At 43.3% G+C, this 23,237-nt stretch overlaps 1 protein-coding gene across 2 annotated transcripts in view; it reads left to right on the top strand.

Moving 5' to 3' along the window:
* The first annotated feature begins 713 nt into the window (after positions 1-713).
* The window catches only part of sema6a (semaphorin 6A), a 58,076-nt gene continuing 35,552 nt past the window's right edge, over positions 714-23,237 (top strand). For both annotated transcript variants that reach the window (XM_022757693.1, XM_022757692.1), the window contains exons 1-6: positions 714-852; positions 1,712-1,829; positions 12,905-12,965; positions 14,457-14,519; positions 15,153-15,254; positions 21,942-22,032. In XM_022757693.1, the coding sequence (XP_022613414.1) occupies positions 753-852; positions 1,712-1,829; positions 12,905-12,965; positions 14,457-14,519; positions 15,153-15,254; positions 21,942-22,032 (535 nt within the window). In that variant the 5' untranslated portion in view covers positions 714-752. The remainder of the gene's footprint in view (positions 853-1,711; positions 1,830-12,904; positions 12,966-14,456; positions 14,520-15,152; positions 15,255-21,941; positions 22,033-23,237) is intronic.

The following is a 23,237-nucleotide window of genomic DNA, read 5'->3' as shown; positions in this document are numbered from 1 at the left end:
GAAGGGAAAGTACAAGCCTCCAGGTGGCTCATACTGATGCACAGATTTGGCCTGTGGTAGGATTTAGGATGTGGGCTTGTTACCCTTACAGTTGACTGACAAGTGGGGAAATTAGGTACTTGCCATGCCATCCCGCTCCATCTCCAGGTACCGTTTCTACTTTACAGCAGGCTGATCTCAACAAGAGCCCTCCCACTTCACTAAGACCCTGTCATGAGGGGGAGAGAGAGGGAGAGAGGGAGAAGCTCAGAGATCTTCTCTGCCTGACATCGATCTATGACGCATATTACCAGCCTAATCCAATTAATTCTGTTTCGCTTGCAACGCGGCTCACTTGAGTCATCGAAAATGCATATATAAATATATCTGTGACAGATTGCAACGGGCCGTGCAAAATGCACAAACAGCTAATTCAGGTGGACTTGAATTTGTTCGGCAAACTCCCCCCCCGTCCTAACTTTGGCGTTTCTTTGTTTCACACAAAGAATGCAGAAAGCGAGGAGGGAAAATAATTGAGGCGGCAGCCAGGTGAAAACAGATTTGTTTGACAAACTTTTTTTCTTTCTTTTTCTCCTGCCTTCCCCATTTCTTCCCTCCATCCCTCTCGATCGCCTCCCTCTCCTCCCTGTCTACCACATCTCTCTTTCTTTGTACAGGCTGAGGTAAAACTGTAGCAGAGGACCAGCAGCAGCAGCAGCAGCAGCAGCAGCAGCAGCAGCAGCAGCAGCAGCAGCAGCAGTGTTGGTGCGACCATGAGGTCAGAGGCCTTGTTACTCTACTTCACGCTACTGCAAATAGCCGGGGCGGGCTTCCCCGAAGACAGCGAGCCTATTAGCATCTCACACGGCAACTGTAAGTACATCCCTCTTTCTTCCTTTTCTTTCCTCTTTTTTAGGCACTCTCCCTCCTCTCATCACAAGTCCTTCCTCGCTCTCTCTCCCTGCCCTCTCCTCTTTATCCTCCACTAAGCAAGTCCCGCTCTCTGTATCTCTCTCACTTGTTCTATCCTTTTGCTCCTCCACATCCCTCTCAACCCCTTGCTTCCTTTGCAACCCCCACCTCCTCGTACACTGAGTGCATTTTGAAAGCATGGAGCGTAATTTGGCGCCCAAGGATAGGCCCTCTACACACACACTAAAACCAAGGACTTAAAGCAGCAGCATTTGAAACGGAGCCCACCCCACATCAAAGGATAATCCGCTATTTTTCTGTTGGACTCCTAATGCTGTGTGTGATAGTGTTAGCACTGTGGCAGGCTATAAAGATACGGTCATTGTTTCTCTCTGTGTTTCTCCCTCTGTCCTGTCCCGTTCTGCTCTCTCTGGGCGTGACGATGTATCTCCTGGCCAGGAGAGCTGAAACGCAGGCCAGCCAGCCTCACATAGACTCCTCTATCAGACTGTTTATTCAAACCAAGCGCTTTCACTCAAAGCCACTAACAATACAACGATTGCATGGTACAGCGCAGCACGTTTTTAGCCTACAATTTATGGTCGCTGGAGGAGCTCTGCCAGCAGCTGTGGTGTTGGCGTGTTCTCATCCAGCTAAGACACATGGGCTGATATTCGGCCTAAAACCCATTAGACACTTGATATAAGCTGTCAAATTCATGAATTCCAAAAATCCAGAGGCTATTAATACAGTTACTACAGTTATGTAAGGTTAACACATGCAGCGGATTAATTTTCTGTCCTGTTTCATGTCCTTGCAGACACAAAGCAGTATCCAGCGTTTGTAGGCCACAAACCTGGCAGGAACAACACGCAGCGGCACAAACTGGACATCCAGCTCATCATGATCATGAACAGGACGTTATACATTGCTGCCAGGTGGGTGATAATAGCTGTTTGCTCAGAGTTTTGATGAACATGTGTTTTCTCCACACCCAGGACATCCTCAAATACAGTTGCTATTTCAGACAGAGAGGCATAAATTCAAGAAGACATTTCAAATTGCTGCAAGTTTTACGACTGTGAGATGAAAAGTACAGGCCACTGTAGAGTGGGATTAGTCAAACTGAGCAAGTGTGGCTCCACCAGGATTATTAATTCCTTTATCATCATATTTCTCATATTACAGTTGCTGACTGAAGTTGACTTTCAGCTTTGCATGAGTCTCATCAGTTGTTGCCAGTTGGGGATTGTCAACATGTGATCCTGTTTTAACTCGATAATGGCTGAGGGCTGTGAGATCCAAGGCAGTCAGGCTATCGAACTGAACTTTGGAGCCCTGCTGTGCTGTTTTCTTCTAAAGTTTGGAGAATCCAGAGGGACTAATTCAGAGCAAAATCCTGAGACTTTAAAGCAGTCTGGACTTTTTCTTTCATTACCTCTGTGTTGTTTTCTATTTTTGGCTCACCGTCTGCCAAAACCCCTTTCACCTCCAACAATGTCCCTGAAGACTTGTGCCCAGTTTTGTTTTTTTAAACATCCAGGCAGACATACGAACACACGCAAACACACACCCCCAGACAGATGATAAACTGCAGATGAATTAAACACTAATATCAAAGAAAAGAGTTCCCAATTTTTTGGAAAAGGCTACTTGATATAATCCACATTTGGGGTCTAAAGGCACCATCCAAACAGCTGTAATCCACATAGTCGATAAACAGCAATACGGGACCATTACAGAAGTTTAGATTCTTTATTTGTTGGCAGCTCAGTTGCCCTCGCAAATCGATTTTTAGAGCTCTTTGTTTCTTTGTCTGGCAGTTTTTTTCCCCCTTGTCTGTCACCTACCTTTATTGCTTTCTGTCCATCTGCCAATGTTTTTTCTCACCTGTGTGTTTATTTTTGTGTGACTCAACTTTCTGAGATAATAAAGCTCAATTACACCATCTGGAGCCATGGAGAAAACCAACATTGATTATTTTGTTCTCACTCATCTGTATTTCAGAATATGTTCACGTTGCTTCGTGACACTGTAGCATCAGTCATGTCCGTGACCAAAGCATCAACAGGCAGGCTTACCTGCAACGGAGGCTTGAATGTGCAGTAAACATGAAGTCAGCATTGAAAAGGTGTTAATAGAAAAGATCCTTATCTGCTTGTTCTTTTCCATCCATGGCTAATTGAGTGGCAGGCTTGATTGGATACTGTTGAAAGCCACAATAGGGGTCTTTCTTTGTTTTCCTCCCAAGCATGTCAAATTAAGTGGCTGTGGGAGGCTGCTGTTTTAAGTGGCTCAGCTTTTTAACATATCTTTGGTCATTAGGACGAGGTGTAGGGAGAATGAGAAAAGGAAACGGAGCGAAAGAGAGACTGTGTGTGTGTGTGTGTGTGTGTGTGTGTGTGTGTGTGTGTGTGTGTGTGTGTGTGGGTGTGTGTGTGTGTGTGTGTGTGTGTGTGGATCACCAGAGGCTTTGGTCTGTCTGTCGCCCACCTGCTCCACATGGGGTGGCAGTGGCCTGAGGGATAGGGGAGGGACAGCAGACACACAGGCTTTATTGGAGGGGTGTGTGAGAGAGAGAGAGAGAGAGAGAGAGAGAGATGATGTGTGTTGCCCAGTTTAGTATGCAGACCAGTTGTCGAAGGGATTTAAAAGTGATTTCTTGAGTGTGATATGTGTGTGTATAGATCTATACATTAGGGAGGGTGAACATGTGTTGCTGTGGCTGTGGGCGCGGGTGCTACAGCCCTGGATCGCGTCTGCAGTGAGTTATGCATGTGTTTCTGTGTGCATCTGCGAGGTCACCTGGTGCGTTGGTCTCACACTTGCATACTTGCTTAAAGCAGACGGGAATTCTGACACATGGCCATGGTATGTGACCCCTGAATAACTGGAATGGCTGCCTCAGATTAGACTGAGCCGGATGACTGCCATTGATCCTGACACACAGAAGAATGTTGGAGTCAATAACATGGACACAAAATGACGGCCCGTGCACAAAGATCCATCGGCACTAACACGATATCGATAAAGACATGTAAAAGTTGAATGACATACAGTTGAAGGCAAACAGCGAAGACAATCACCACTTCAGAAATCAATGTGAAAGCGAGCCAACCCAGCAAGACATGAGCTACGAGACAACGAACAATGGTGCAGGAAAAAAAAAAAGGAAAAAAAAAAGGCTACATCAATAGTTGCTTTTATGATGGTTGTCCAGTCAAATGACTTGTTTATTCTGGGGCCAGCATCACGCAGCTTTGCCATCATGCCTCTACACCAATGAGCCTCAGTTCTTGGTGCGCAGCAGCTTGCAGATGGCCACTGTGAATGTAGTCCAAAGCCCAACACTGTTTCAGGCTGTTTTTTGAATGGCTGCTCAGTGTATTAAATCTCCTTTGGCTCCTGTTTTGGCTCTGGCAATAAAATCACAAGATTTTTAAACTGTGAGATGCATGTAAACATAGCAACTGATGAAACTGTAAATAGACAAAAGTGGCCTAATCCATAGAGGGAAAGAGTCAAATCTTTTGGCAACGGACGAACGCAGAGCAACAGATGCAGTGATTGATAATTCATCCTCAGTTTTGAGCCTTGAATGAAATGTATTGATTTGGTGGAATCAGATGCTCCTTTTGCAGTCCTGTTTCATCCATTAACAAAATGGCCTCTGTTGATGAGGTTGTTAGACTTTTCTAATATGTGTAAAATATCATTAAGCCTCTTAGGCTCATATATATTTAATGCTGATTATGAATTCACTACATGAATGGTTCAGTTTCTTAATATTCTGAATCGTATTCCATCACTCAGTTTCCATCAGGTGCATTAGCTGGGTTGACAGTACAGCGTGATAACATATCAGACTGCTGTCAAAAAACCTCTTGTTAGTTCAGTTTTAACAAGACAGGCATTGGGCTGAGTATAGTGTTGATTTCTCTCACTCTTCCTTGAATAGCCGCTGTTAACATTAGGGATGCATAGCAGATTTTCTGCGAACAAGACCCTCTTTGAATCAATCTCCGCATACAGATGCAGAGAAAGTTGTTTTTATTTACAAATTGTAGCACATAGGTGTTTGTTTCTGAAATCATAGTGATGACCATGAGATTCAACCTTGTATCAAGCTGCAGTTTTATACATTTTTATCGCAGGAATTAGCTATACATTATCCATGACAACTGAGACCTGAGCCACTGTATATTAAAGTGCTGAACATAAAAACTTCTTCATGTACAAGCTCAGTGGTTTATGTGTGTCTGTTGTTGTGTGTGTTCTAGGCGTTTAGCAACAGAGTCACGTTCAGTAAAAGCAATAAAGTGTTCTTGATGCAGTGAGAGATGGACACAGGAGGATTCGTGTCCCAGCGGCCCATATTTCATGGTCAGGGTACACTATGTAGAGCATTCAGAGGGAATTCATCACAGTGCAATGGGAGATTTATCATTCTGATCTCTGCGGAAAAAATATCTGGTGTGTGGCATGTGTATCAGAGTGTGTGGCATGTGTATCAGAGTGTGTGTGTGTGTGTGTGTGTGTGTATGTGAATGAATAAATGTGTTTATGTGTGTGTACAGCTGTAACTGTACCGGACCTTAGTCGCCATTTCCATCAGTTATGATCACTGTGTACTCCCCTGATGTGTGATTGCTGAGATCTGGGGAAAATTTGACGGGACGATTAGACAGACTGTAAATGAGATAACAGTTTATCCACAATATCCACACTAAAGCACTTTATTAAGAGGTAAAACACAAATGGAGCCCACCCAAAATGTTCGTGATAATCTCTCATTGCTCACTGTGTGTGCAAAGTTGAACTAGGAAGTCAGAGTGTGGATGTAAAACGGACTGTTTGGGTAACAATTTTCTTTTCTTTTCCAAATAAGTTTAGCTACCATGGGTCTTCGGGGTTGGGATCTGTATGATCTTGTCACTGTTCATGTTTTTTGTCTCACCTGGATTCTCATCATCAATGTTGCATTGATCTCAGTAATAAACTTAGGGAGTACAATGTTATAGGAATGATGGCTAAAACTATGCAAATGCAACCCAGGTTGTTTGAAACTGGAATTTCCCTTTGAGGTTAGGGTAAGGTTTGAGAACATGAGGAAGAGACACATGCAGAGAATGAGACACACAGTCCGTACATAATTGTGCGTGCGTGCGTGCGTGTGTGCGTGCGTGTGTGTGTGAATGTGTTACTGTATACCCTGCCTCGCAAGCATGCCCCAGGTCTCTCCACATGCAGGGCATAGTCGCCATTCCCGGCCCTCTGTCGGCGTTTGCCATGGTAACACCAACCGCACTCTGTTTACACCCCTCTATGAGGCTGGCAAGCATGGGAACCAGAGAGAGAATGTGTGTGTGTGTGTGTGTGTGTGTGGGAGAGAGATAGAGAGAGAGAAAGACAGAGACAGAGGGAAAGATCGGTGTGAGAGTGGAGGGACCAAAATTTGTGGTTAGCACTCACAAAGAAACACACACATAGAGAGTTAGAGTCAAAATCCCGATTACCTTCTCTCAGTTGAGTCCTCTGGAACAGTTGTGTCTCTGTGGCCGCTGTTCTTCCCTGTCGGGTCTCTTTGGGTCTCGCAGTGGAGGCCACTAGAGTCTCCATTATTGTAGCTGCACCAAATCCTGTTAAAACCCACTAATGATGGGGATTACACGGTTGCCTCCTCTCCCTCTCCTCGCAGCACCAGCGACATCCAGCCACGTCCACACTCTGAAACAAAGCTTGCAGCTCCAGTAATCATAATCACCTGAATTAAAAGTTGGAGCAAGTTTCTAGTTGATATGTAACCCTGCAAGTACCGTCAGATACTTTCTTACTCCAAAGGTTTTTCGCAATTCATCCAAACTTTTTATCCAACATCAGAGAGCCTGGCTGGGTTAATTCATGCTTGAATAACTGTCATATTAGCAGGAACTTAAGTTATAGGTTGTTGTTGCTACTCTGGTTAGTTAGAGAGGAGCAGGCTTAGGAGGTGTGTTTTGGTAGGGACGTACCTATCCAGTCACTGATATCTACCCTTTAGGTTATGGCATTACATTTGTCCTTGTCCCCTTGTTTTCATACAGCTGAGATGCTACATTGCATGTTGTTTCAGCACTACTAGCCAGCTTTGGCTGCCATCAGGTACACTTAAATCACTATACATGGATAAACTTATGATGTTGTGCATTAAAAACAAAATGGTGCTATCTGTGACATCCATTTACCATATGTTAAAATGTTAGCAGTATTACTTAATGATGTGTTTTATTGGTTGCGGTGCACAAGTTATTTATTCATGAGCACAGAGTAATTCAAACAACAAACTTGAAAGCAAGAATTATTAATATGAGAGCTCAGCTTAGTAATTCCCTTACTCACTGGGCTCACTAGCAATAAAAAAAATGGACTGCTGGATGAATTAGAATCAGTAAATATAACGAAAATCACATCTTTTATGCAGTTATTATGCATGCCGGCCTAATTGTGTGTGTACTCAAACCATACCCCTCATCCTACTGACCCAGCTGCACACAAAAAAACACACACATACACCCATATACAATCACACAAAAGGAAATGTGGAGAGAATGTAGAGAACCGTAATGAGAACTTCAACCTTCGAAAAGAACAACCTGCCTCAGCTTCGGGGTGAGTGAACTCTGGCTTGTTGTATTTCATGCCACCACATCACTGAGGGCCTCTTGATGCCCTCAGCCCATTCAGAGCTTCAACAACTCCCTTCACAGCCCAAAGGTGCCTGCTGGCTTCCCCAGTTCCCTCCCTTCCACTTTGTGAAGAGGATTTGAACCAGTGAAAGCCAAAACAATGTACAATGGGCCCTCGTCTACCACCCATGATCCAGTTATGAAGAGAGAGGAATATGGGTGAAGAGGGTGATGAGAGGAGAAAGGGTGGGAGGTGGAGGGGAGGGTGGACGTGTAGGCATTTAGTTTGCGGAAAGAGGGGTGGTGGCACAAGGTGCGGGGTGCATGCTAATCACATTCCCCTCTTTTCTGCTGCTGGAGTGCGAGATAATTTGACAAAGACCCAGCAGATGGACCAAGCTGGCTTGCGGTCACCCCAAAAGAAACGCGCTGTTATGAAAACGACATTCTTCCACACAAAGCCCCTGTGTTCTCATGGCCACGCATGGCTACATGTCCGATGGAGACCCTCTATGTCACTCTGCTGCACTCAATCTCACACTCTCGCCCGCGCTCAGTTGGGTCTACTGTCTAGCCTTCATCTTTCAGCTCTTTCTTTCTGTCTGTACCCATCCTTTAACAGTGCCTCCATATTTGTGTCTAAGAGGATATTTGCATACCTTCCGTCCTACTCACACAATTTTGCAGCTGAATTTCGGGAAATGCGAAGCCCACGCCAAGTGATTCACATTGACGGCACCCATCGGTTATCAAAGGCTTCCGTTATTTCGTTTTCCTCAGAATCTTGGCGGTGTTTTGAATTTCATCGTTGACAGCACAGCCCCTATAGAGCCTTATGTTTGGTGTAGCATTCACTGTGCTGTCTTCAGAGCATGTTTGAGAGGTAATGACATGCAGCAAAACATCATCTGATGGATTTCAGTAAATGAAGTCACTTGAGGCCTGGTCACACTTGACCAATTCTGACTGGACTGTAAGTTTGAGTCTGGAACCCTTGGCGCCCGAAAGCATTCAGAAATTACACTCCTTAGAGTCGTAACTCAATCAAATCTAAACACACAGACATGTTACACATATTTTTAGTTTCAGTGTGTCTTACATTTTCCACTGAGGATTTAATTGTTTCCAATGTCACTCATGAATTAACGTCAACAAATCAGCTTAGAAATCACAGCAAAAGATTTTCCTTATAACTCCAGAACTTGCCTGAGAATCATCTTGTTTTGAAATTTTCTTCAGTATCAAAGTCAACGACTAATATTTGTCTGTACATCCATGCATTGATTGCATTAATTTGGCACACTTTTAATGGTGCCATTTTGCCAAAATATAAACAAATATAATACATAAATAAATAAAACAAACAGAACTCAGGTTGTGGCATACATAGGAACTGTGTTCAAGCATGACAAAAATATTAATAAAATTAAATAAATAAATTACAATAAACCATTCATTATAATGTGTGAAATTCATGACAAAGAGGTAAAGAATAAATGAAATGACGCTGGCATTGCTTTTAAATTACAGCTTTTTCTCACACGTTGTAGTTGGTATAAATTAAGAGTTCCAACTTCATTTGTTGGAACATACCTGATCTATAATGCCTGGATTAGTCCACATAGTATGCAAATTAAGTGGAGGAACACTGATACAACATTTTTCATTTTCATAAATAAGTTTACAAGTAAAATGTAACTGTGTACATCTGTAGTGTAAATGGATTCTATACTAGGAAACAATAAACAATAGAACACATATTTTTGTATTCACAGTGAACTGCTCATTGCAAATGGGAACAGGCTTTTGCATATTAAATTTTGGTTGTGTGATTACTCTTTGCTACCTTTCCGCCGCAGCAGGACGGCAGCTTTTGCTCAGGTCAGTTGTTTAGTCTGAAATATGCTCAGCGGGCAGGAACTCAGAAATCAGACCTTGGCTTTAGGCTCCTGGGTCAGTAGACTATGGCAGTACAGCTGTCTTTTTCATGCCAGGAAAATATGAGCTAAATTATCACCAATTATCATAATGGGCAGATTAATCAATCATGAAAACAATTGTTAGTTGCAGCCCTACTTTCATCATCCAATAACTTCCAGTAATAATAACAGTTTGTCAATGCAAAGCTTTTTGGAAAAGAATGTCAAAAGTCAGATTGTACCTTGTGACAATAATGTAATATCGCCTGGAAATAAAAGCAATAAAAATCTTGGCTGTGATGGATCATGTATTTCAAGAAGGTTTCAACTCTCTGCAAGTTGATTTTCAAAGGTTATTAATTAAATGGAAACCACTGGCTGCCTGGAAGCAAGGACATCAATTTAAAAACTTTAGGTTTGCTTTGGAAAATGGTGCGCAATAACTGTCTTTGATTTGTAGTTAATGACCTACAACATACAATACCACCAGTGTAGTCCTTGAAGACCCTGCCTCCGCTTTTCACTCTCTCCTTTTCACCGTGAAGTTACATAGACGTGACTCACGCACCAGGGGGAAGTGAATATGTTGTAATATGAGTTCAGGTGCAGTGGTGAAGAATCGAAGGGTCGCATATGTGCGTGTTTGTGTGAGCATGTTGGGGTAAGGGGTAAGGGGGGATAAGGGTGGGGGTGTTGTTGCACATGTGTGTGTGTTTGGAGAGCTGGTGTTGACACAGACACAGCCGCTCCATTGTCCTCCTCTATCTCCAGTCAGGATGTTTGAGGGACGCCTCATCGCTTGGATCCCTCTAATCTCTGCTGGAACCAAAAACCCTGCGGCTGGAAAGCCTCGGCCCTCGAGGACGCTGTCAGCACCAGGACAAGAGAGGCACAAGACAGGGAGGATAGCTGGGAAGGTTACTGTCGAAAATTATGGAGCAGTCAATTACACATTACTCATGAGCTGTTTTAAAATTGCAGGCAGTAAAATAACCCATGGGATTACACTAAATCCGCCAAGTAATCCTCTGATTTAATAGCTTTTGATTTAGTTTTGTCTTTTTAATATAAAGTTGGAAGTTTAATATAAAGATATAAATGAAGTTGAATGAACAAGTTGCTGAACTTTAGGTAACAGAGCTGAACATTATAGTGAGATCATCCATCACTGTTATCACCCGTCATTTTTCTTATCCATTTAAATGGTTCTTCTTCTCTGTCTTTACTCTATTTTATATGGGATGGTATGGATTTTATTTTTTATGTTTGACAAATTACAGTTGCCATTTTTAATTATCACGTTTACTTTAGCCTCTTGGCCTTTACATATCCTGTTACACTGGAAGCAAGGTGAAAGAATCACTTCAGGAACCCTGGAAATTGAATCCAGATCAATTAGCTGGAGCAGTGCAATAGTAGTGCGACTAAGGAGAGCCTTAATGAAAAACATTTTACAGTGGAGTTTGTGGTTTTGGCCTGAAACACTCGATTTTTTACGTCACGGCAGACTGCACAGTGACAGTCAGCATCTGGCATTTGCTAATGCAAGTGAACTTGAAAATAGGAAGGACATGGGAGGCATCTCAGTGACCTGAGGTTGACTTCCTTCTTTCCTTTTCTCTTTTCATGGCTAAATATTAAATGAAAATTTTGATTTCTGTGGATTTCAAAAGAACAGGATTTTTTATTATTATTTTTTAAATTTATTTAATTTTTTTAACAACACTCAGTGAGGGATGAAGTGTATGTATTAAGGTCAACTGCAGATTGACTTTGAAATTAGTAGATGTCCATAAAGATAGAGATTTGAGTGGTAGTATTTGTACTGCATGAACAGTAATATTATATATTATAGTAATATGTGTTTCGTATTCATGGTCATCTGTACATCTGTTGTAAGTGTCTTTGTCATCTCAAAGTAAATATAGTATTTTGTAAATCATTTAAAAAGATGATGATATATTCTCCTGTATGGTTTGTGGTACGTCATGATCTGTAAGTCACATGACTGATCAATGGGTTGTATATACAGAAACCGTAAACAATATCCACTCTGAGAAGGCAGGATAGCCGAAAATGTTTGCAGAGGTGAGTTAATCGCGGTGTACTGTAGAGTCATGTGATGTGTTATAATTTTGACATTTAATTTCAAAAATTTAATTTCGTTTTTGACTTTAATTTCATTGTCGACATTGAAAGAGGGAGAAGCGACAGACAACAAATCAAATATTTCACTGACAGATTTTGTTCATGAGCTCACCGGAGCTGTGAGCAACACTGTTTTCTTAATTTCAGCTGCTCTCAAAGATTAATTATTCAATTTAAGCATGGTGGCTGATAATGTACAGTAGACTGGGTTTTATCCTGGAGGAGATGGCGGTGGCCCCCAGGAAAGCGATATAAGTGGATTCATTTCAAGATGCCTGTTCCTCCAAAGACTTTATTAGATTTAGTTAATGAGAGAGCAAGGCAGGCTGGCTGGCTGAGCGCAGGTTGGGGAGCTGGAACGTAATTAAGCCGTGAGTCTGACGATGCCACTGTTACACACTTTGATTAAAAACACGTTCAACAGCTAATCTCCAACAAATTAAAGCAGTTACATCGTTTGGCACGGTCACCTTTGGTTCTCTCCTCAAACGAGGTAAATCCTTCTTTCTTTCTGTCTCTTCCGCTCACACCATCTCTACACCTTCATCCACCCCCCCCCCCCCACCCCCCGACCCCCTTCACCGCTGCACCCTCCCTCTCCCTGTCTGCACCCTAATTCTCCACGGTAAGTAGGTGTAGCTACATGCCTGGTCAACCAGCCGGTTTGTCTGTCTCTGATGTAGTTAACCCTTGTGGGTTTTTATGTCTTCCATATGCCTTGCTGGGACCTATATGGCTGGACTTTGTAATAAAAGAGAAGCCTGTATATTTCCAGGCCAGCACACATAAGTCTTCTTGTCTGAGCTATAATGAGTGTTAGTATAGATTTCCTGTAGCTCAAACACTAGGCTTAATTGACCTGAACAGCTCTGAGTGACTTGGCACCTCCCGTCTCAACCTTCCCCTCCTCCCTTACCCCCCCTCAAGACCTTTCTCTGGGACAAAGAGGCTTTTGTCCCCAGGCCTGCGCCACAGTGCTCTAAACCTTTGTTGACTGTTTCTGTCTGACAGAGCAAATAGCTCTAGCCTCCTTTTGTTTATTGTCATTTCTTGAAGTTTGAACAAAGTTTATACAAAGCCCTATTTTCTGACGTTGTTTGCTGCCTTCAGGGGGAAAGCAGAGCGAAGAAAAGAAATGGGTTTATTGTTTGTTGAATTTTTGACTGTCTGCTGCTGACTGACCTCTTATCTTCTCATCTCTCTCTCTCTCCTTTCTCTCAATCTCTCTCTACCCCCCTCTCTCCCTCTCTCTCTCTTTCACCCTCCCTCGATTGCTCGCAGGGATCACATATACACGGTGGACACAGACACTGCCAACGGTGACGAGATCTTTTTCAGTAAGGTGAGTGAGACGTCTGTCTCCTTGAGGACGTGTCGTTCTCAGCGTGCTGTGATTGACAACGTAACCCTAATAACCTGGCTCTGAGTGCCACTGTGTGTTTACGTGTACACGTGGGTGTATGTGTGTGTGCATATATGTGTGCCTGCCAGCAGTCTTACTCACCCGCTCAGCGGTGTGAGCTTGGCGCGCTCACCATGGTGACCCTGTTAAGAAGATTATCCAATCAATAGCTAGCAAAACGCCTGCGTCATCCACGCTCATCAGTGGGACAGTGGAAGATCTGATGGGTGTCACTGAAAGGACAGTAGAGGAAGTGAGGGAGGGAAGAAGAAGGAGGAAGAGGAGGGGATAGAAGAGCGTAAGAAGGAAAAAGGGAGGGAGGAAAGGACAGAAAGAGAGGGAATGGTAAGATGAGATGAATTGCAGTAGGGAGAAAAAGACAAGTGGGATCCAGAAGGGAAAAAGAGCTCATTGTATATTTTCAGATTATTCAAAAAGCGCCTCATATTTACATAGACCCTCAGCTGTAATAACCCACTCTCCATTTCATTCCAACCACCGTTCCAACCACTCCTCACTGGCATCACTTGCCCTTAACATAATGCATGCAAACAGAATTCAAACAAGGCCGTTCCCGTGTATACAACAACCCGCCATGCCTCCACCTCATCCACTTCAATGTTATCGCCCGACAAGTGGGTCTTAATGAGAGCAGGCTGCAGATGAAAGGCTGGTGGGAGACGCGCAGATTGATTGATGACTGAGGGTCTTTAATCAGTGGCCGAGCTCCAAACATGTTGTACAACCGCGGCGAGTACGCGGTGGACTGAACCAGCGGCTCAGTGCTGACCCTCAGGCCACACAGGGCAGAGACAGAGAGGGGTGTGTGTGTGTGTGTGTGTCTATATATATGTATATGTGTGTGTGTGTGTGTGTGTGTGTGTGTGTGTATGTATGGCTGGATACCAGATATGACTTAGCATTGACTGATAAGTGTGTGTGACAATGAAAGAGGGTGTTTGTAGTTGACTGACAGGTATTGGGTAGCACTGACCCACAGGCCAAGGCTGTGTGTGTGTGTGTGTGTGTGTGTGTGTGTGTGTGTGTGTGTGTGTGTGTGTGTGTGTGTGTGTGTGTAAGGATGGCCAGCCAACCTATCAATCCACAGAAACGAGCTCTCAGCTCTGAGACAGGATCTGTCCTTGGACAGACTCTGTTCTGATCCAGGGTCAGTATCGTATTTCCACCTCTCTGGCAGAGATTTAGAAGTTCAAGGAGGTAAACTGATCTCCAATCAGCACTTGGAATAAAGTTCACCTCAGAGCGTGTGCCTCATGAGGGGAATCAATGAGAGAGAATCTCAGATGATGATTATTGATCACAGTATGGATTGGTTATTGAGCTCCTTCTCCTACCTCAATGTTTATCTTGTTTGCTTTCTGACCTACTCCCTCTCTGTCTCTCACCCTCTCCTCTACTTCCATCTACCAGAAAATGACATGGAAGTCCAGACAGGCAGACGTGGACACTTGCAGAATGAAAGGGAAACACAAGGTAGAGAAAAACGCACACAATCAAACACACTGACTAATGCCGCATTGTCTCTGCTTACACCTTAAATTCATTTATAGAAAAAATGTCACCCTATTCTTCACAAAACACTTCTTTAGCGAATCACACATTATAGACAAGCTGTAACAGATGTAATTAAACACGGTCTCTCTCTTTCACACACACACACACACACACATTAACACGGGAGACTCTGCAGATGCAATAACACACTCCCTACCTTCATATACCTTCTGCTATCAGTGTCAGTATAATTGTATCTTCTCTGGATTTACTGTACAGTTCTAACAAAACTGTGCAAAGTGAATATTGATTTCATTATTAATGTGACACTGAACGCCAAATTAAAATCTGCTGTTAACATGTCTTAATGTACCAAGAGGAAATGCTAAATTTCTTGATTATATGCTGATGTTGGTTATGCATGCTTCTTACTTCACTTTTCTGTAGAGCGCTTCACGCTGTTCTTCAAAAGAATGAAAAGAAAGAGCCCATTCAAAAAAACCACATGCGGCTTTCAGTGAAAAAATGTGTATTATAAAAGAAACAAATGTCAACATGGACCTCCTTTCTTCTTTCTCTCTTTTTCCTTCTCCCGGCTTGCGCTCCCTGAAGGATGAGTGTCACAATTTCATCAAAGTCCTCCTGCAGCAAAATGATGACACCTTGTTTGTTTGTGGAACAAATGCTTTCAACCCCTCCTGCCGAACCTACAAGGTAGGGATGCACCCACAAATACACACATATAAACACTACTGTTGGTGTTCTTTTTGACCTCAGTGACGGATATACGTCATGCATACTGTGCACGTACATTTCCTTAAAACTCCCGTCCAATCTCACTTTGTCTTTCTTTCTCTGTCACACTCTCTCTCTCTCTCTCTCTCTCTCTCTCATCTATCACACACACACACACACACACACACACATGGGTATTTTTCAACCCCAACCATGCTGGAGTTTCGGGGCATGAGCCATGGAACGATGGACATAGATGGATGGCTTTCACAGATCAGCAGGCCCTCCTCCTATGTCTTTATCTCCAGGTGTACTTTGACACGCTCGATTTAGAAGCTGAGAAACCTAACTACCTACCTTCTTACATACACATACACTCATTCACACACACTGAAACGCAAGTGAAGGCACAGTCCTGAAAGCCGATTCAGCCTTCCTCTGTAAACAGATGCCTGCTTGGCTGTGTGCATGCAGGCATGTCTGGAATACTTTCAAGATTCCTGCAGGAAAAGCAAAACCACCTTGTGAAGATGCATTTTAATGACCTCAGATCAAGAAAGAGAGCAGGTACACATCAAGATTGACTTTTAGTGGACTAAAATTGAGATGTGAGGAAAATATAGACAGGGGAGCAGATGGACAATCACAAAAAAAAAAACATGCACACATAAAACCCACTGATTTTAAAGCATACAAGCCGACAGAAAGGCAAACATGACAAGCAGACAGGCTGTCTTCAAGCTGCTCAAAATGTCCCAATTTTTTCCTTCCCTAGTGACATAAGTGTGATGTTTTCTGATCCTTCATGCTGTGAAAAGTGAACGGGATTGCCATTACAATGAAAAAATCTTTGCTCATTCACAAGACAATATTTATGCTCTTGCAGCAGCTTGGCTGACCTAGTGTTAGGACAGTTAAACTCACTACTGAAAAAAATATGGTCATTTTAAATTAGTATTGAGTGTTTGAGTTGTATTTAATAGTTACAAAAGTGCAGTAAATGTGGTTTTAACATCAATGTCATTCCATTTAAGTATCAGGAGGGGAAACTATTTTGAACTTCAGATATGAAAAACATCGGACAGGCAACACACAAAGACAGAGGAACAATCAGACAGACAGGCAGACAGTAAGAATGACAGGAGAGCAGACAGAGCGACTCAGTAGAGGTTCTGTCCTGAAGGATGTTATTCTTTGGTTTGTTAGGATGTGATGTGATGGTCACAGCACACGGAGATGTTATCTAGGGGGCCTGCGGGGAAAACTCTCCTGCTTTGGTTCACTAGATCTGTTTACCAGAAAAACAAGACATCTCCGCTCCGTTGGCTTTGTGGTTCAGCATGCTAAGCACACAGAGTGGACGTCTTTCAATTCACTGACTCTTCCTGCAGGGAAAGAGGAATTTATGTCGCCGCATTTATCAGGCGTGGTTAGCTTTTATAGCTACTCCAGTTATGGTTTCAAGGTTTGTGTTTTAGCTGTTGCTTGCACTGATATTGCTGCTAGTCTGGTGGAGTTAAGGGCAACTGAGGGAAAGCGTTGTAAAACACAGAGACGCTTGTTAAAATGACCATATACACACACGCACGCACGCACGCACGCTCACACAAGCACGGTTGCCTCTGCAAACATGAAAATCAATCATTGTGTACATGAATTACTTCACACGATGGATGTGGTGCTACCCTAATCTCAAAATAAATGAGGAATAATATATGATAAAATATAATTATTTTATTCAACTGTTCATTAATATTTTTCTTTGTTTCCGGCCATTTAACATATATCATAATGACATTGTATGAGTCGATTTAATATGCTTGCAACTGCTCTTTCCCTTTGATAATAATTTAATTGTAATTACTCTGGTTGAACAAAATAGCCATTTTAATCATGAAATAATTGAATCAATATGCCATTTCTAAATCTGATTAAATGTTAAGGCTGTCAAAGGAGTAAGATATTGGAATTTGTTGATATTGAATGTTGTAAAAAGTACCACTAATCACATGCACACAATCATGCAAATGCACATACAAATGCCACAGAAGTGTGAAGGCCCCCAAACAAACACTGACAACTGTGCAAACACACAAACGTACAACACACACATTTTACTAAATCATCAGACACACACACACTGTACGGCTGGCAGGCTGGCAGGCTCTCTGGGCAGATACCAGGCCTTTGATGGCTTGCTGGGCTCATCCACTCTGCTCGGTCAAATGTGTGCGTGCGTGCGTGTGTGCGTGCTTGCGTGCGTGCGTGCGTGCGTGTGTGTGTATTTGTGTGTGTGTGAATTTGTGTGTGTCTGTTTGTGGTTAAATCCACCTTGGCCACAGTTTGCCTCTCCATCTCCCCAGTGTGACAGCGCTGAAAAGAGCTTCTGTTTCGGGGCCAGCCTCATCCCACATTAATCAACAACGCTGCGAGGGCGAGTGGGAAGGGACGGAGGGGAGCAGAGGTGGAGGGAGACGGAGGGGGGAGACATAGGGGGCAGGGAGGGCACCCGCCCAAACCAGCAACACCCCATGTTGTTTTCTGTTCTAACACCTTCCCTGCCTGGTTACCTATTTATTTTTACCTCTTTCCTTCCCGCAAACCCTACGAATGTTCATTAGCTTTAGCTTCTTCTCATTATCCTCACTTCACCTTGTGTTGGTAGTGTCAGCGCTTGGTTACACACACATGCATGCATACAGAAAAAACACAGACAGACACCTGTGACAGCCATGTCACAGTCCTCTCTCACTCGACACTACACAGCACCCAGCTTCCTCTCTTCTCTTCACCCACCCCCCTCCCTCTCTCCTCCTCTCCTGCCAGCCTTAATTCCTCTCCCCCTCCGTTGCTCCCACCACTCTGCCATCTTTCCCTCTGTTGCTTTCTCCCTCTGTCACTCCCTTGCTGTGCTGTAATAATAAACACCCCATCCAGCTGGGCTGATATATGACTGGAGTCAGTTTCATCGCCGGTTGCCGGGCGAAGTGGGGGGAATCAGTGGGGAGTCTTGGAGGCAGTGGGTCCCAGGTGATGTGTCCTCGACTTGATACTGGTGGACTGAGGTGTACTGGGAAATTTCATCTGTGTCAAGTCTTTGCATTTGAAATATGATGAATGCACACACAGGGATTTACTCTAATCAACAAGGTGAAAATCATCCACATCTTTCTGTGCTGCTGCTTTTCCAGCAGCTGTTTGATTGACAAAATGTTAATTAAAAAGAAAGACAACAGCTTACATTTTAAGAGGTAATTAATGATTGCACATTGCAAGACCACAAATTCTTGACGTATTTGTGCAATGTATGTTCACCAGTTTCTCTCCAAAAGATCAATCATTGAAGAAGCTGAAGGTTTAGATAAATGAGCTCCTTCCTCCTTCCTCCATTTCTTTCAACAGCTGCAGAGCCTCCAGTTTCCTGCTCTGGTGTAAAAGGTGGTCAGGGAAAAGAGTTCATCCTCCCAGGGCTCAGACACAGGCTGCAGAGAAGTGGGCCACAACTATTAATCTCCCAGGGAGATATGTCCTTGTTTGGTTTACACAACTACTTTTGACCCAGGTGTGAACTTGTGTATTTGACCTTTGTAGAAGAGGAAAGTTGTGCAGGTGTGGAAATATGGACTGCATATCAAGAAATGTGTAGGGATTCAACTCAGCCGCAAAATGCTCAATAACAATATCGATTGGTGGAAGAAAGATCTATCCTTTTTTAAAAACTTTTCTTTTTCTCCTCTGGGGCCTTTCTCATCTGTTAGTGGCTACCCTTCCCGACAGATTAGTAACTTCATATCTAAGATTATTTTGGAACCAGTGTCGATTTGCAGCAGCAAAGACGCCCTTTACTGTGCTTATTCTAAAAAATAAACACGTCCGTAATATTTCAAGGAAGCTGTTTCAAGCAAACAGTTAATAAGCGGGATGCTGGCTCAGTTTACCCTAAGTTTGTCCTTAGTAAGATTTCACAAATCCCTCAGCAGTGATGAATAAAGCCAATAACAGGGTCCTCAATAAAGACAACAGAGACACAGAAGTAGAACGTGTCCCTCACCCTGAGTAGTGAAGCTGAACCAATTATAACACTCCTGATGGGCATGTTTTGGATCTACATTGTGTTTGTCTAATTAATTAGTATATAGCCTATGGAAAACACCAACGAGCTGTTGTAGTAATTAATTCATCTAGATACACTGCACTCTGAGCCAAGGTTACTGTACATTCATCTGCTAAGCTACAATAGATCCCCACTGAACAGTGTGTTGTTAAGGCAGCGCTGACGAAGTGTGACAGCACTACTGTTCCCTTCCCATTACTTTGAATTGTGTTTCTACAAAGCTGAAGCACATCTTTCTTTCTTTCTTTTTTTTTTTTTTTTTTTTTGCAGCTAGTGGAGGTTACAGCATAATAGGGTTTGCCTGGTAAACAAGGTAAACAAATCCATCTGGCTGTTTAAACATCAAATTTCTTTATGGTAATGTTTCAAAATGTTGTGCTTGATTGTGGCAGTTTTATGGATTGCTATTGCCCCTTTCAAGAATACGGAGTATTGCTTCAGACAAGGCTAACAGCATGCAAGCGAGCACACGGGCTGTTGTTTCTCCGCACATGCCAACTTGACAGGAGACTGGAGCTGTACGTAATATCAGTGGCCGGGCTGGGAGTGTCTTCCTCTGTTCAAACGGCAGGAATAGATCAGTGACAGTCAGCCAGGCCCAGTAGACAGAGGTCATTTCCTCAGTGAAATCAACTGAGGAGATGGTGAGGGTGGGGGTAGCTGCTGTGGCGTGAGAGATATGTGAGTGTGTGTTGTGTGTCAGAGGCGCGAGTGTTTGTGTTAAGGTAGCTGACACAGAAGCTGCTGACGTTTCAAGCTTAACCGAGTTGCCCTGTCGCTCTGTACACACAGACGCTGTGATTCAGTGGACGCACCTGACCTTCAGTGACTCACGTCCCTTATGATTAACTCAGCCTAATCTATAATTACAGTCTCCCCTGTCTAATAACAATATATATCTTCAAACCAGCTCGCCTCCATATATTATCCTCCTATAATTTTTTGAAGAAACAGAAGGAATGAGAAATCGAGAAATGCGCTGCTGCTGGTGGTTCTGTGTTTGTTGTAAAAGGTCACTTGTAATTTTCTCTGCCAAATCAGCCTCAACAATTTCTCTGGCAGGCTTTTCCAGCATTGCGCCGGAGTGTGTGTGACCTTTTTAGTGGGCAGATGATAACCGTTTCCGCCGAGACAGGAATAGAAAACAAAATGACCTGTTTAGAGACCAGAAAGGGCGGCGTAAGCAGTTTGCAGCCTTGGCGAGCTGCGCTCTTCTTTGTGAAGAGAAAGGGAGAAAGTGAGGAAGCAAGGAAGTAGAATACGAGAGAGATAGAAACTGAGATAGAGAAGAAAAATTACTATGTATTGTGAACTCTGGAGGCAAACAGTGCGTTCGGTAATCTTCCCTGGCCTCAGCTTCTGGCCAGCGTAATATGACTTCTTCTTCTCTCTTGTGTTTGTGTGTAGCCCTGGTCGTTAGCCAGGGTAACAGAGCATCCTATGGCCTGCTGGGGAAGACAAGCCTACCCAGGGTGGGATGATATTGACCTTTCACCCACATCTGATCCTCTGCCATGCCCAGCCAATCATACCCCAACCAACCAGGGCGCAAAACAAGAAAAAAACTAAGTTCCAATTCACAGAGATCATCACTAAGCCCTAAACTAGACCAGCAGTGCTTCTTAAACAATGGAGAGGGCCTTAAAATAACTCATGGAAATGGGACTACTGAGTGACAGAATGACAAAAAAAGTTTGGATAAAATACACTCCCAGTGCTAAGAAAAGACAACTTATACATTGTCTAGGTGAAGAATTAAAAGTAGGAGTCTCGCCCAAGGAAAAGCTCCTAGCATTTAAGACAAAGTTAAGGCTGCAAAATCGAAAATAATGACTACTGTATGATCTACTATTTAAAAACTACTGAGCTTTAGTAAAAAGTCCCCACGTTCCCTGCTCAGGGCCATGTGCTCACCCATTTTTTCCCTCTGCCCATTTCTTTCCTCTTCACAGCAAAAGCACAGACTTGAGAAATCAGGGCAAGGGAAAGCACCACAGTAAATGGGTTAAAGATCTGTCTCGAGGGTTATTAAAACTCTTCTTTAACACCAGAACCAGCCGAAGGATAAAAGATGGCAGGGGGAAAGCAAACCACGTCCACCCATACTGTGAAACATGTTTCTGTGGAAAATTGTCTGTTTTTTTTTTTTTTTGTTTTGTTTTTTATCTTCTTCCATGACAGTTTCCCAGATGGGCTGCTTTGACAGCTCTCAGTAGGACACCACAGTTCCATCCACTGGATATTAGCTTAGGTCAGAGCTAGATGGACACACTCCTGGGCTGGGTACCGCAACTTTTTGGGACTATTTTGACTCACATCATATTTTTCCATTTTAACACAGTACTTCTTTTTTCTTTTTTCTAGCGGTGCCGTCAGATTTTCATTGTTTTGACATTTGAGCACATTTCTCCTTTTCCTCTTCTAGATCTTTTTCCTCCAACTGGGAACCAACAATTCCTGTCTAAGCCGTATTTCAACTGCATTGTTTGTTTGACAACATGACTGCATTGTCTTGACCCTCTGTTGACCTTTCACCTCATCTGTGACCCTAGATGGACACCTTGGAGGCTCTGGGAGAGGAGATCAGTGGGATGGCACGCTGTCCATATGATGCCAAGCATGCCAATGTTGCCCTCTTTGCTGGTAAGATTAAACCTGTGTATGTTGAACTCACAATTATCTTTATTACACTTGTCTCGAATGTGAATTTCGAAAGCCTCCGTACTGTGGCTTAACATTGGTGAAAGTCGCCATGAGGTGAAAATAGATTGTGAGTGTGATACTGCCACCACTCATTGACTGCCATGAGGCAAAAACATTAATCCTAATTTTCTCCTATGTGCACTTATTAAACACTGGAACATGTTTGAGCTGGATGGGAAAGTTGCGTCTATTTGAGCGAGGGGATTAGTTGCGGTTGTATTTAATATTGTTCTTAATACCCTGCGGTTTATTCTAATGGCAGTGCTCCGACAACATGTCAAAGAAGGAAAGCCAATCTGTGTTACAAGCACTAGAGCAAATCATCGAACTCGGGGCCACATTTGCTCTGTGTCAGGAACTCGCTGCTTATTAGAGCACTCTGGAAACACATCAGCTCTAAAGTGAGAACAGAAGAAACAGAATCATCCGTCTCTCGATTTTATAGAAGTTTTCTGTCGTCTCCTTTGTCTCTCGCTCACTTTTCTTTCAAAATGCATGAAATTAAAAACAAGTCACAAATGGATGGGACCGGAATGAGTCAGCTTTCCGTTGGCGGGGTGCGATTCTTCTCATGCAACGGACCCGCAGGCTGCTAAAGACATCCAGTCCCCATTCATATTTGCTGTGAACTGATTTATGGCACTATTGATGAGCTGTCCCTGCCTGTTTCAAGCCGAGAAAGAGAGCAAACACATAGCTTGACCAGTTAATGTGTAGCAGAGCCGCTTGGAAGGAGCTGGAAGCACTGAGTAATCAAGAGGGTTCCTCTGACTGCTATCCTTTCAATTATGTAGTTTGACTTTCCACTGTGGTTAAAGCCGAGGCGGGCTGAGGTCATGCCGGCGGTGGATTGTGTTCGTGAAGCATGCGTGTGTACGTACGTGCATATAAGTGTGTGACTGTGGGTTTCTGTGGTGCTCTGAGAGAGACGGTGTGTGTGCAGGGCTTCAGTGTTTGTTTGAGCTTTTGAAGAGTGTTTGCGAGAGTGAGCAATTACAAATGTGCAACATGTTCAAGTCTGTGTACAGCCCTGTTTGTTGTCCATCAGAGAGTCTCGTTGGTTTGTGTGATTCATTCATTTTCCAGGTCTGAGCCATCTAAAACATGTTAGTGTATCCAGCCACAGACTGCAGGAATCTCTGAGT

This window comes from Seriola dumerili, unplaced genomic scaffold (genome assembly GCF_002260705.1).
Source record: "Seriola dumerili isolate Sdu_G_001 unplaced genomic scaffold, Sdu_1.0 BDQW01000290.1, whole genome shotgun sequence".
Lineage (NCBI taxonomy): Eukaryota > Metazoa > Chordata > Actinopteri > Carangiformes > Carangidae > Seriola > Seriola dumerili.
This window is presented reverse-complemented; position numbering and strand designations above follow the sequence as displayed.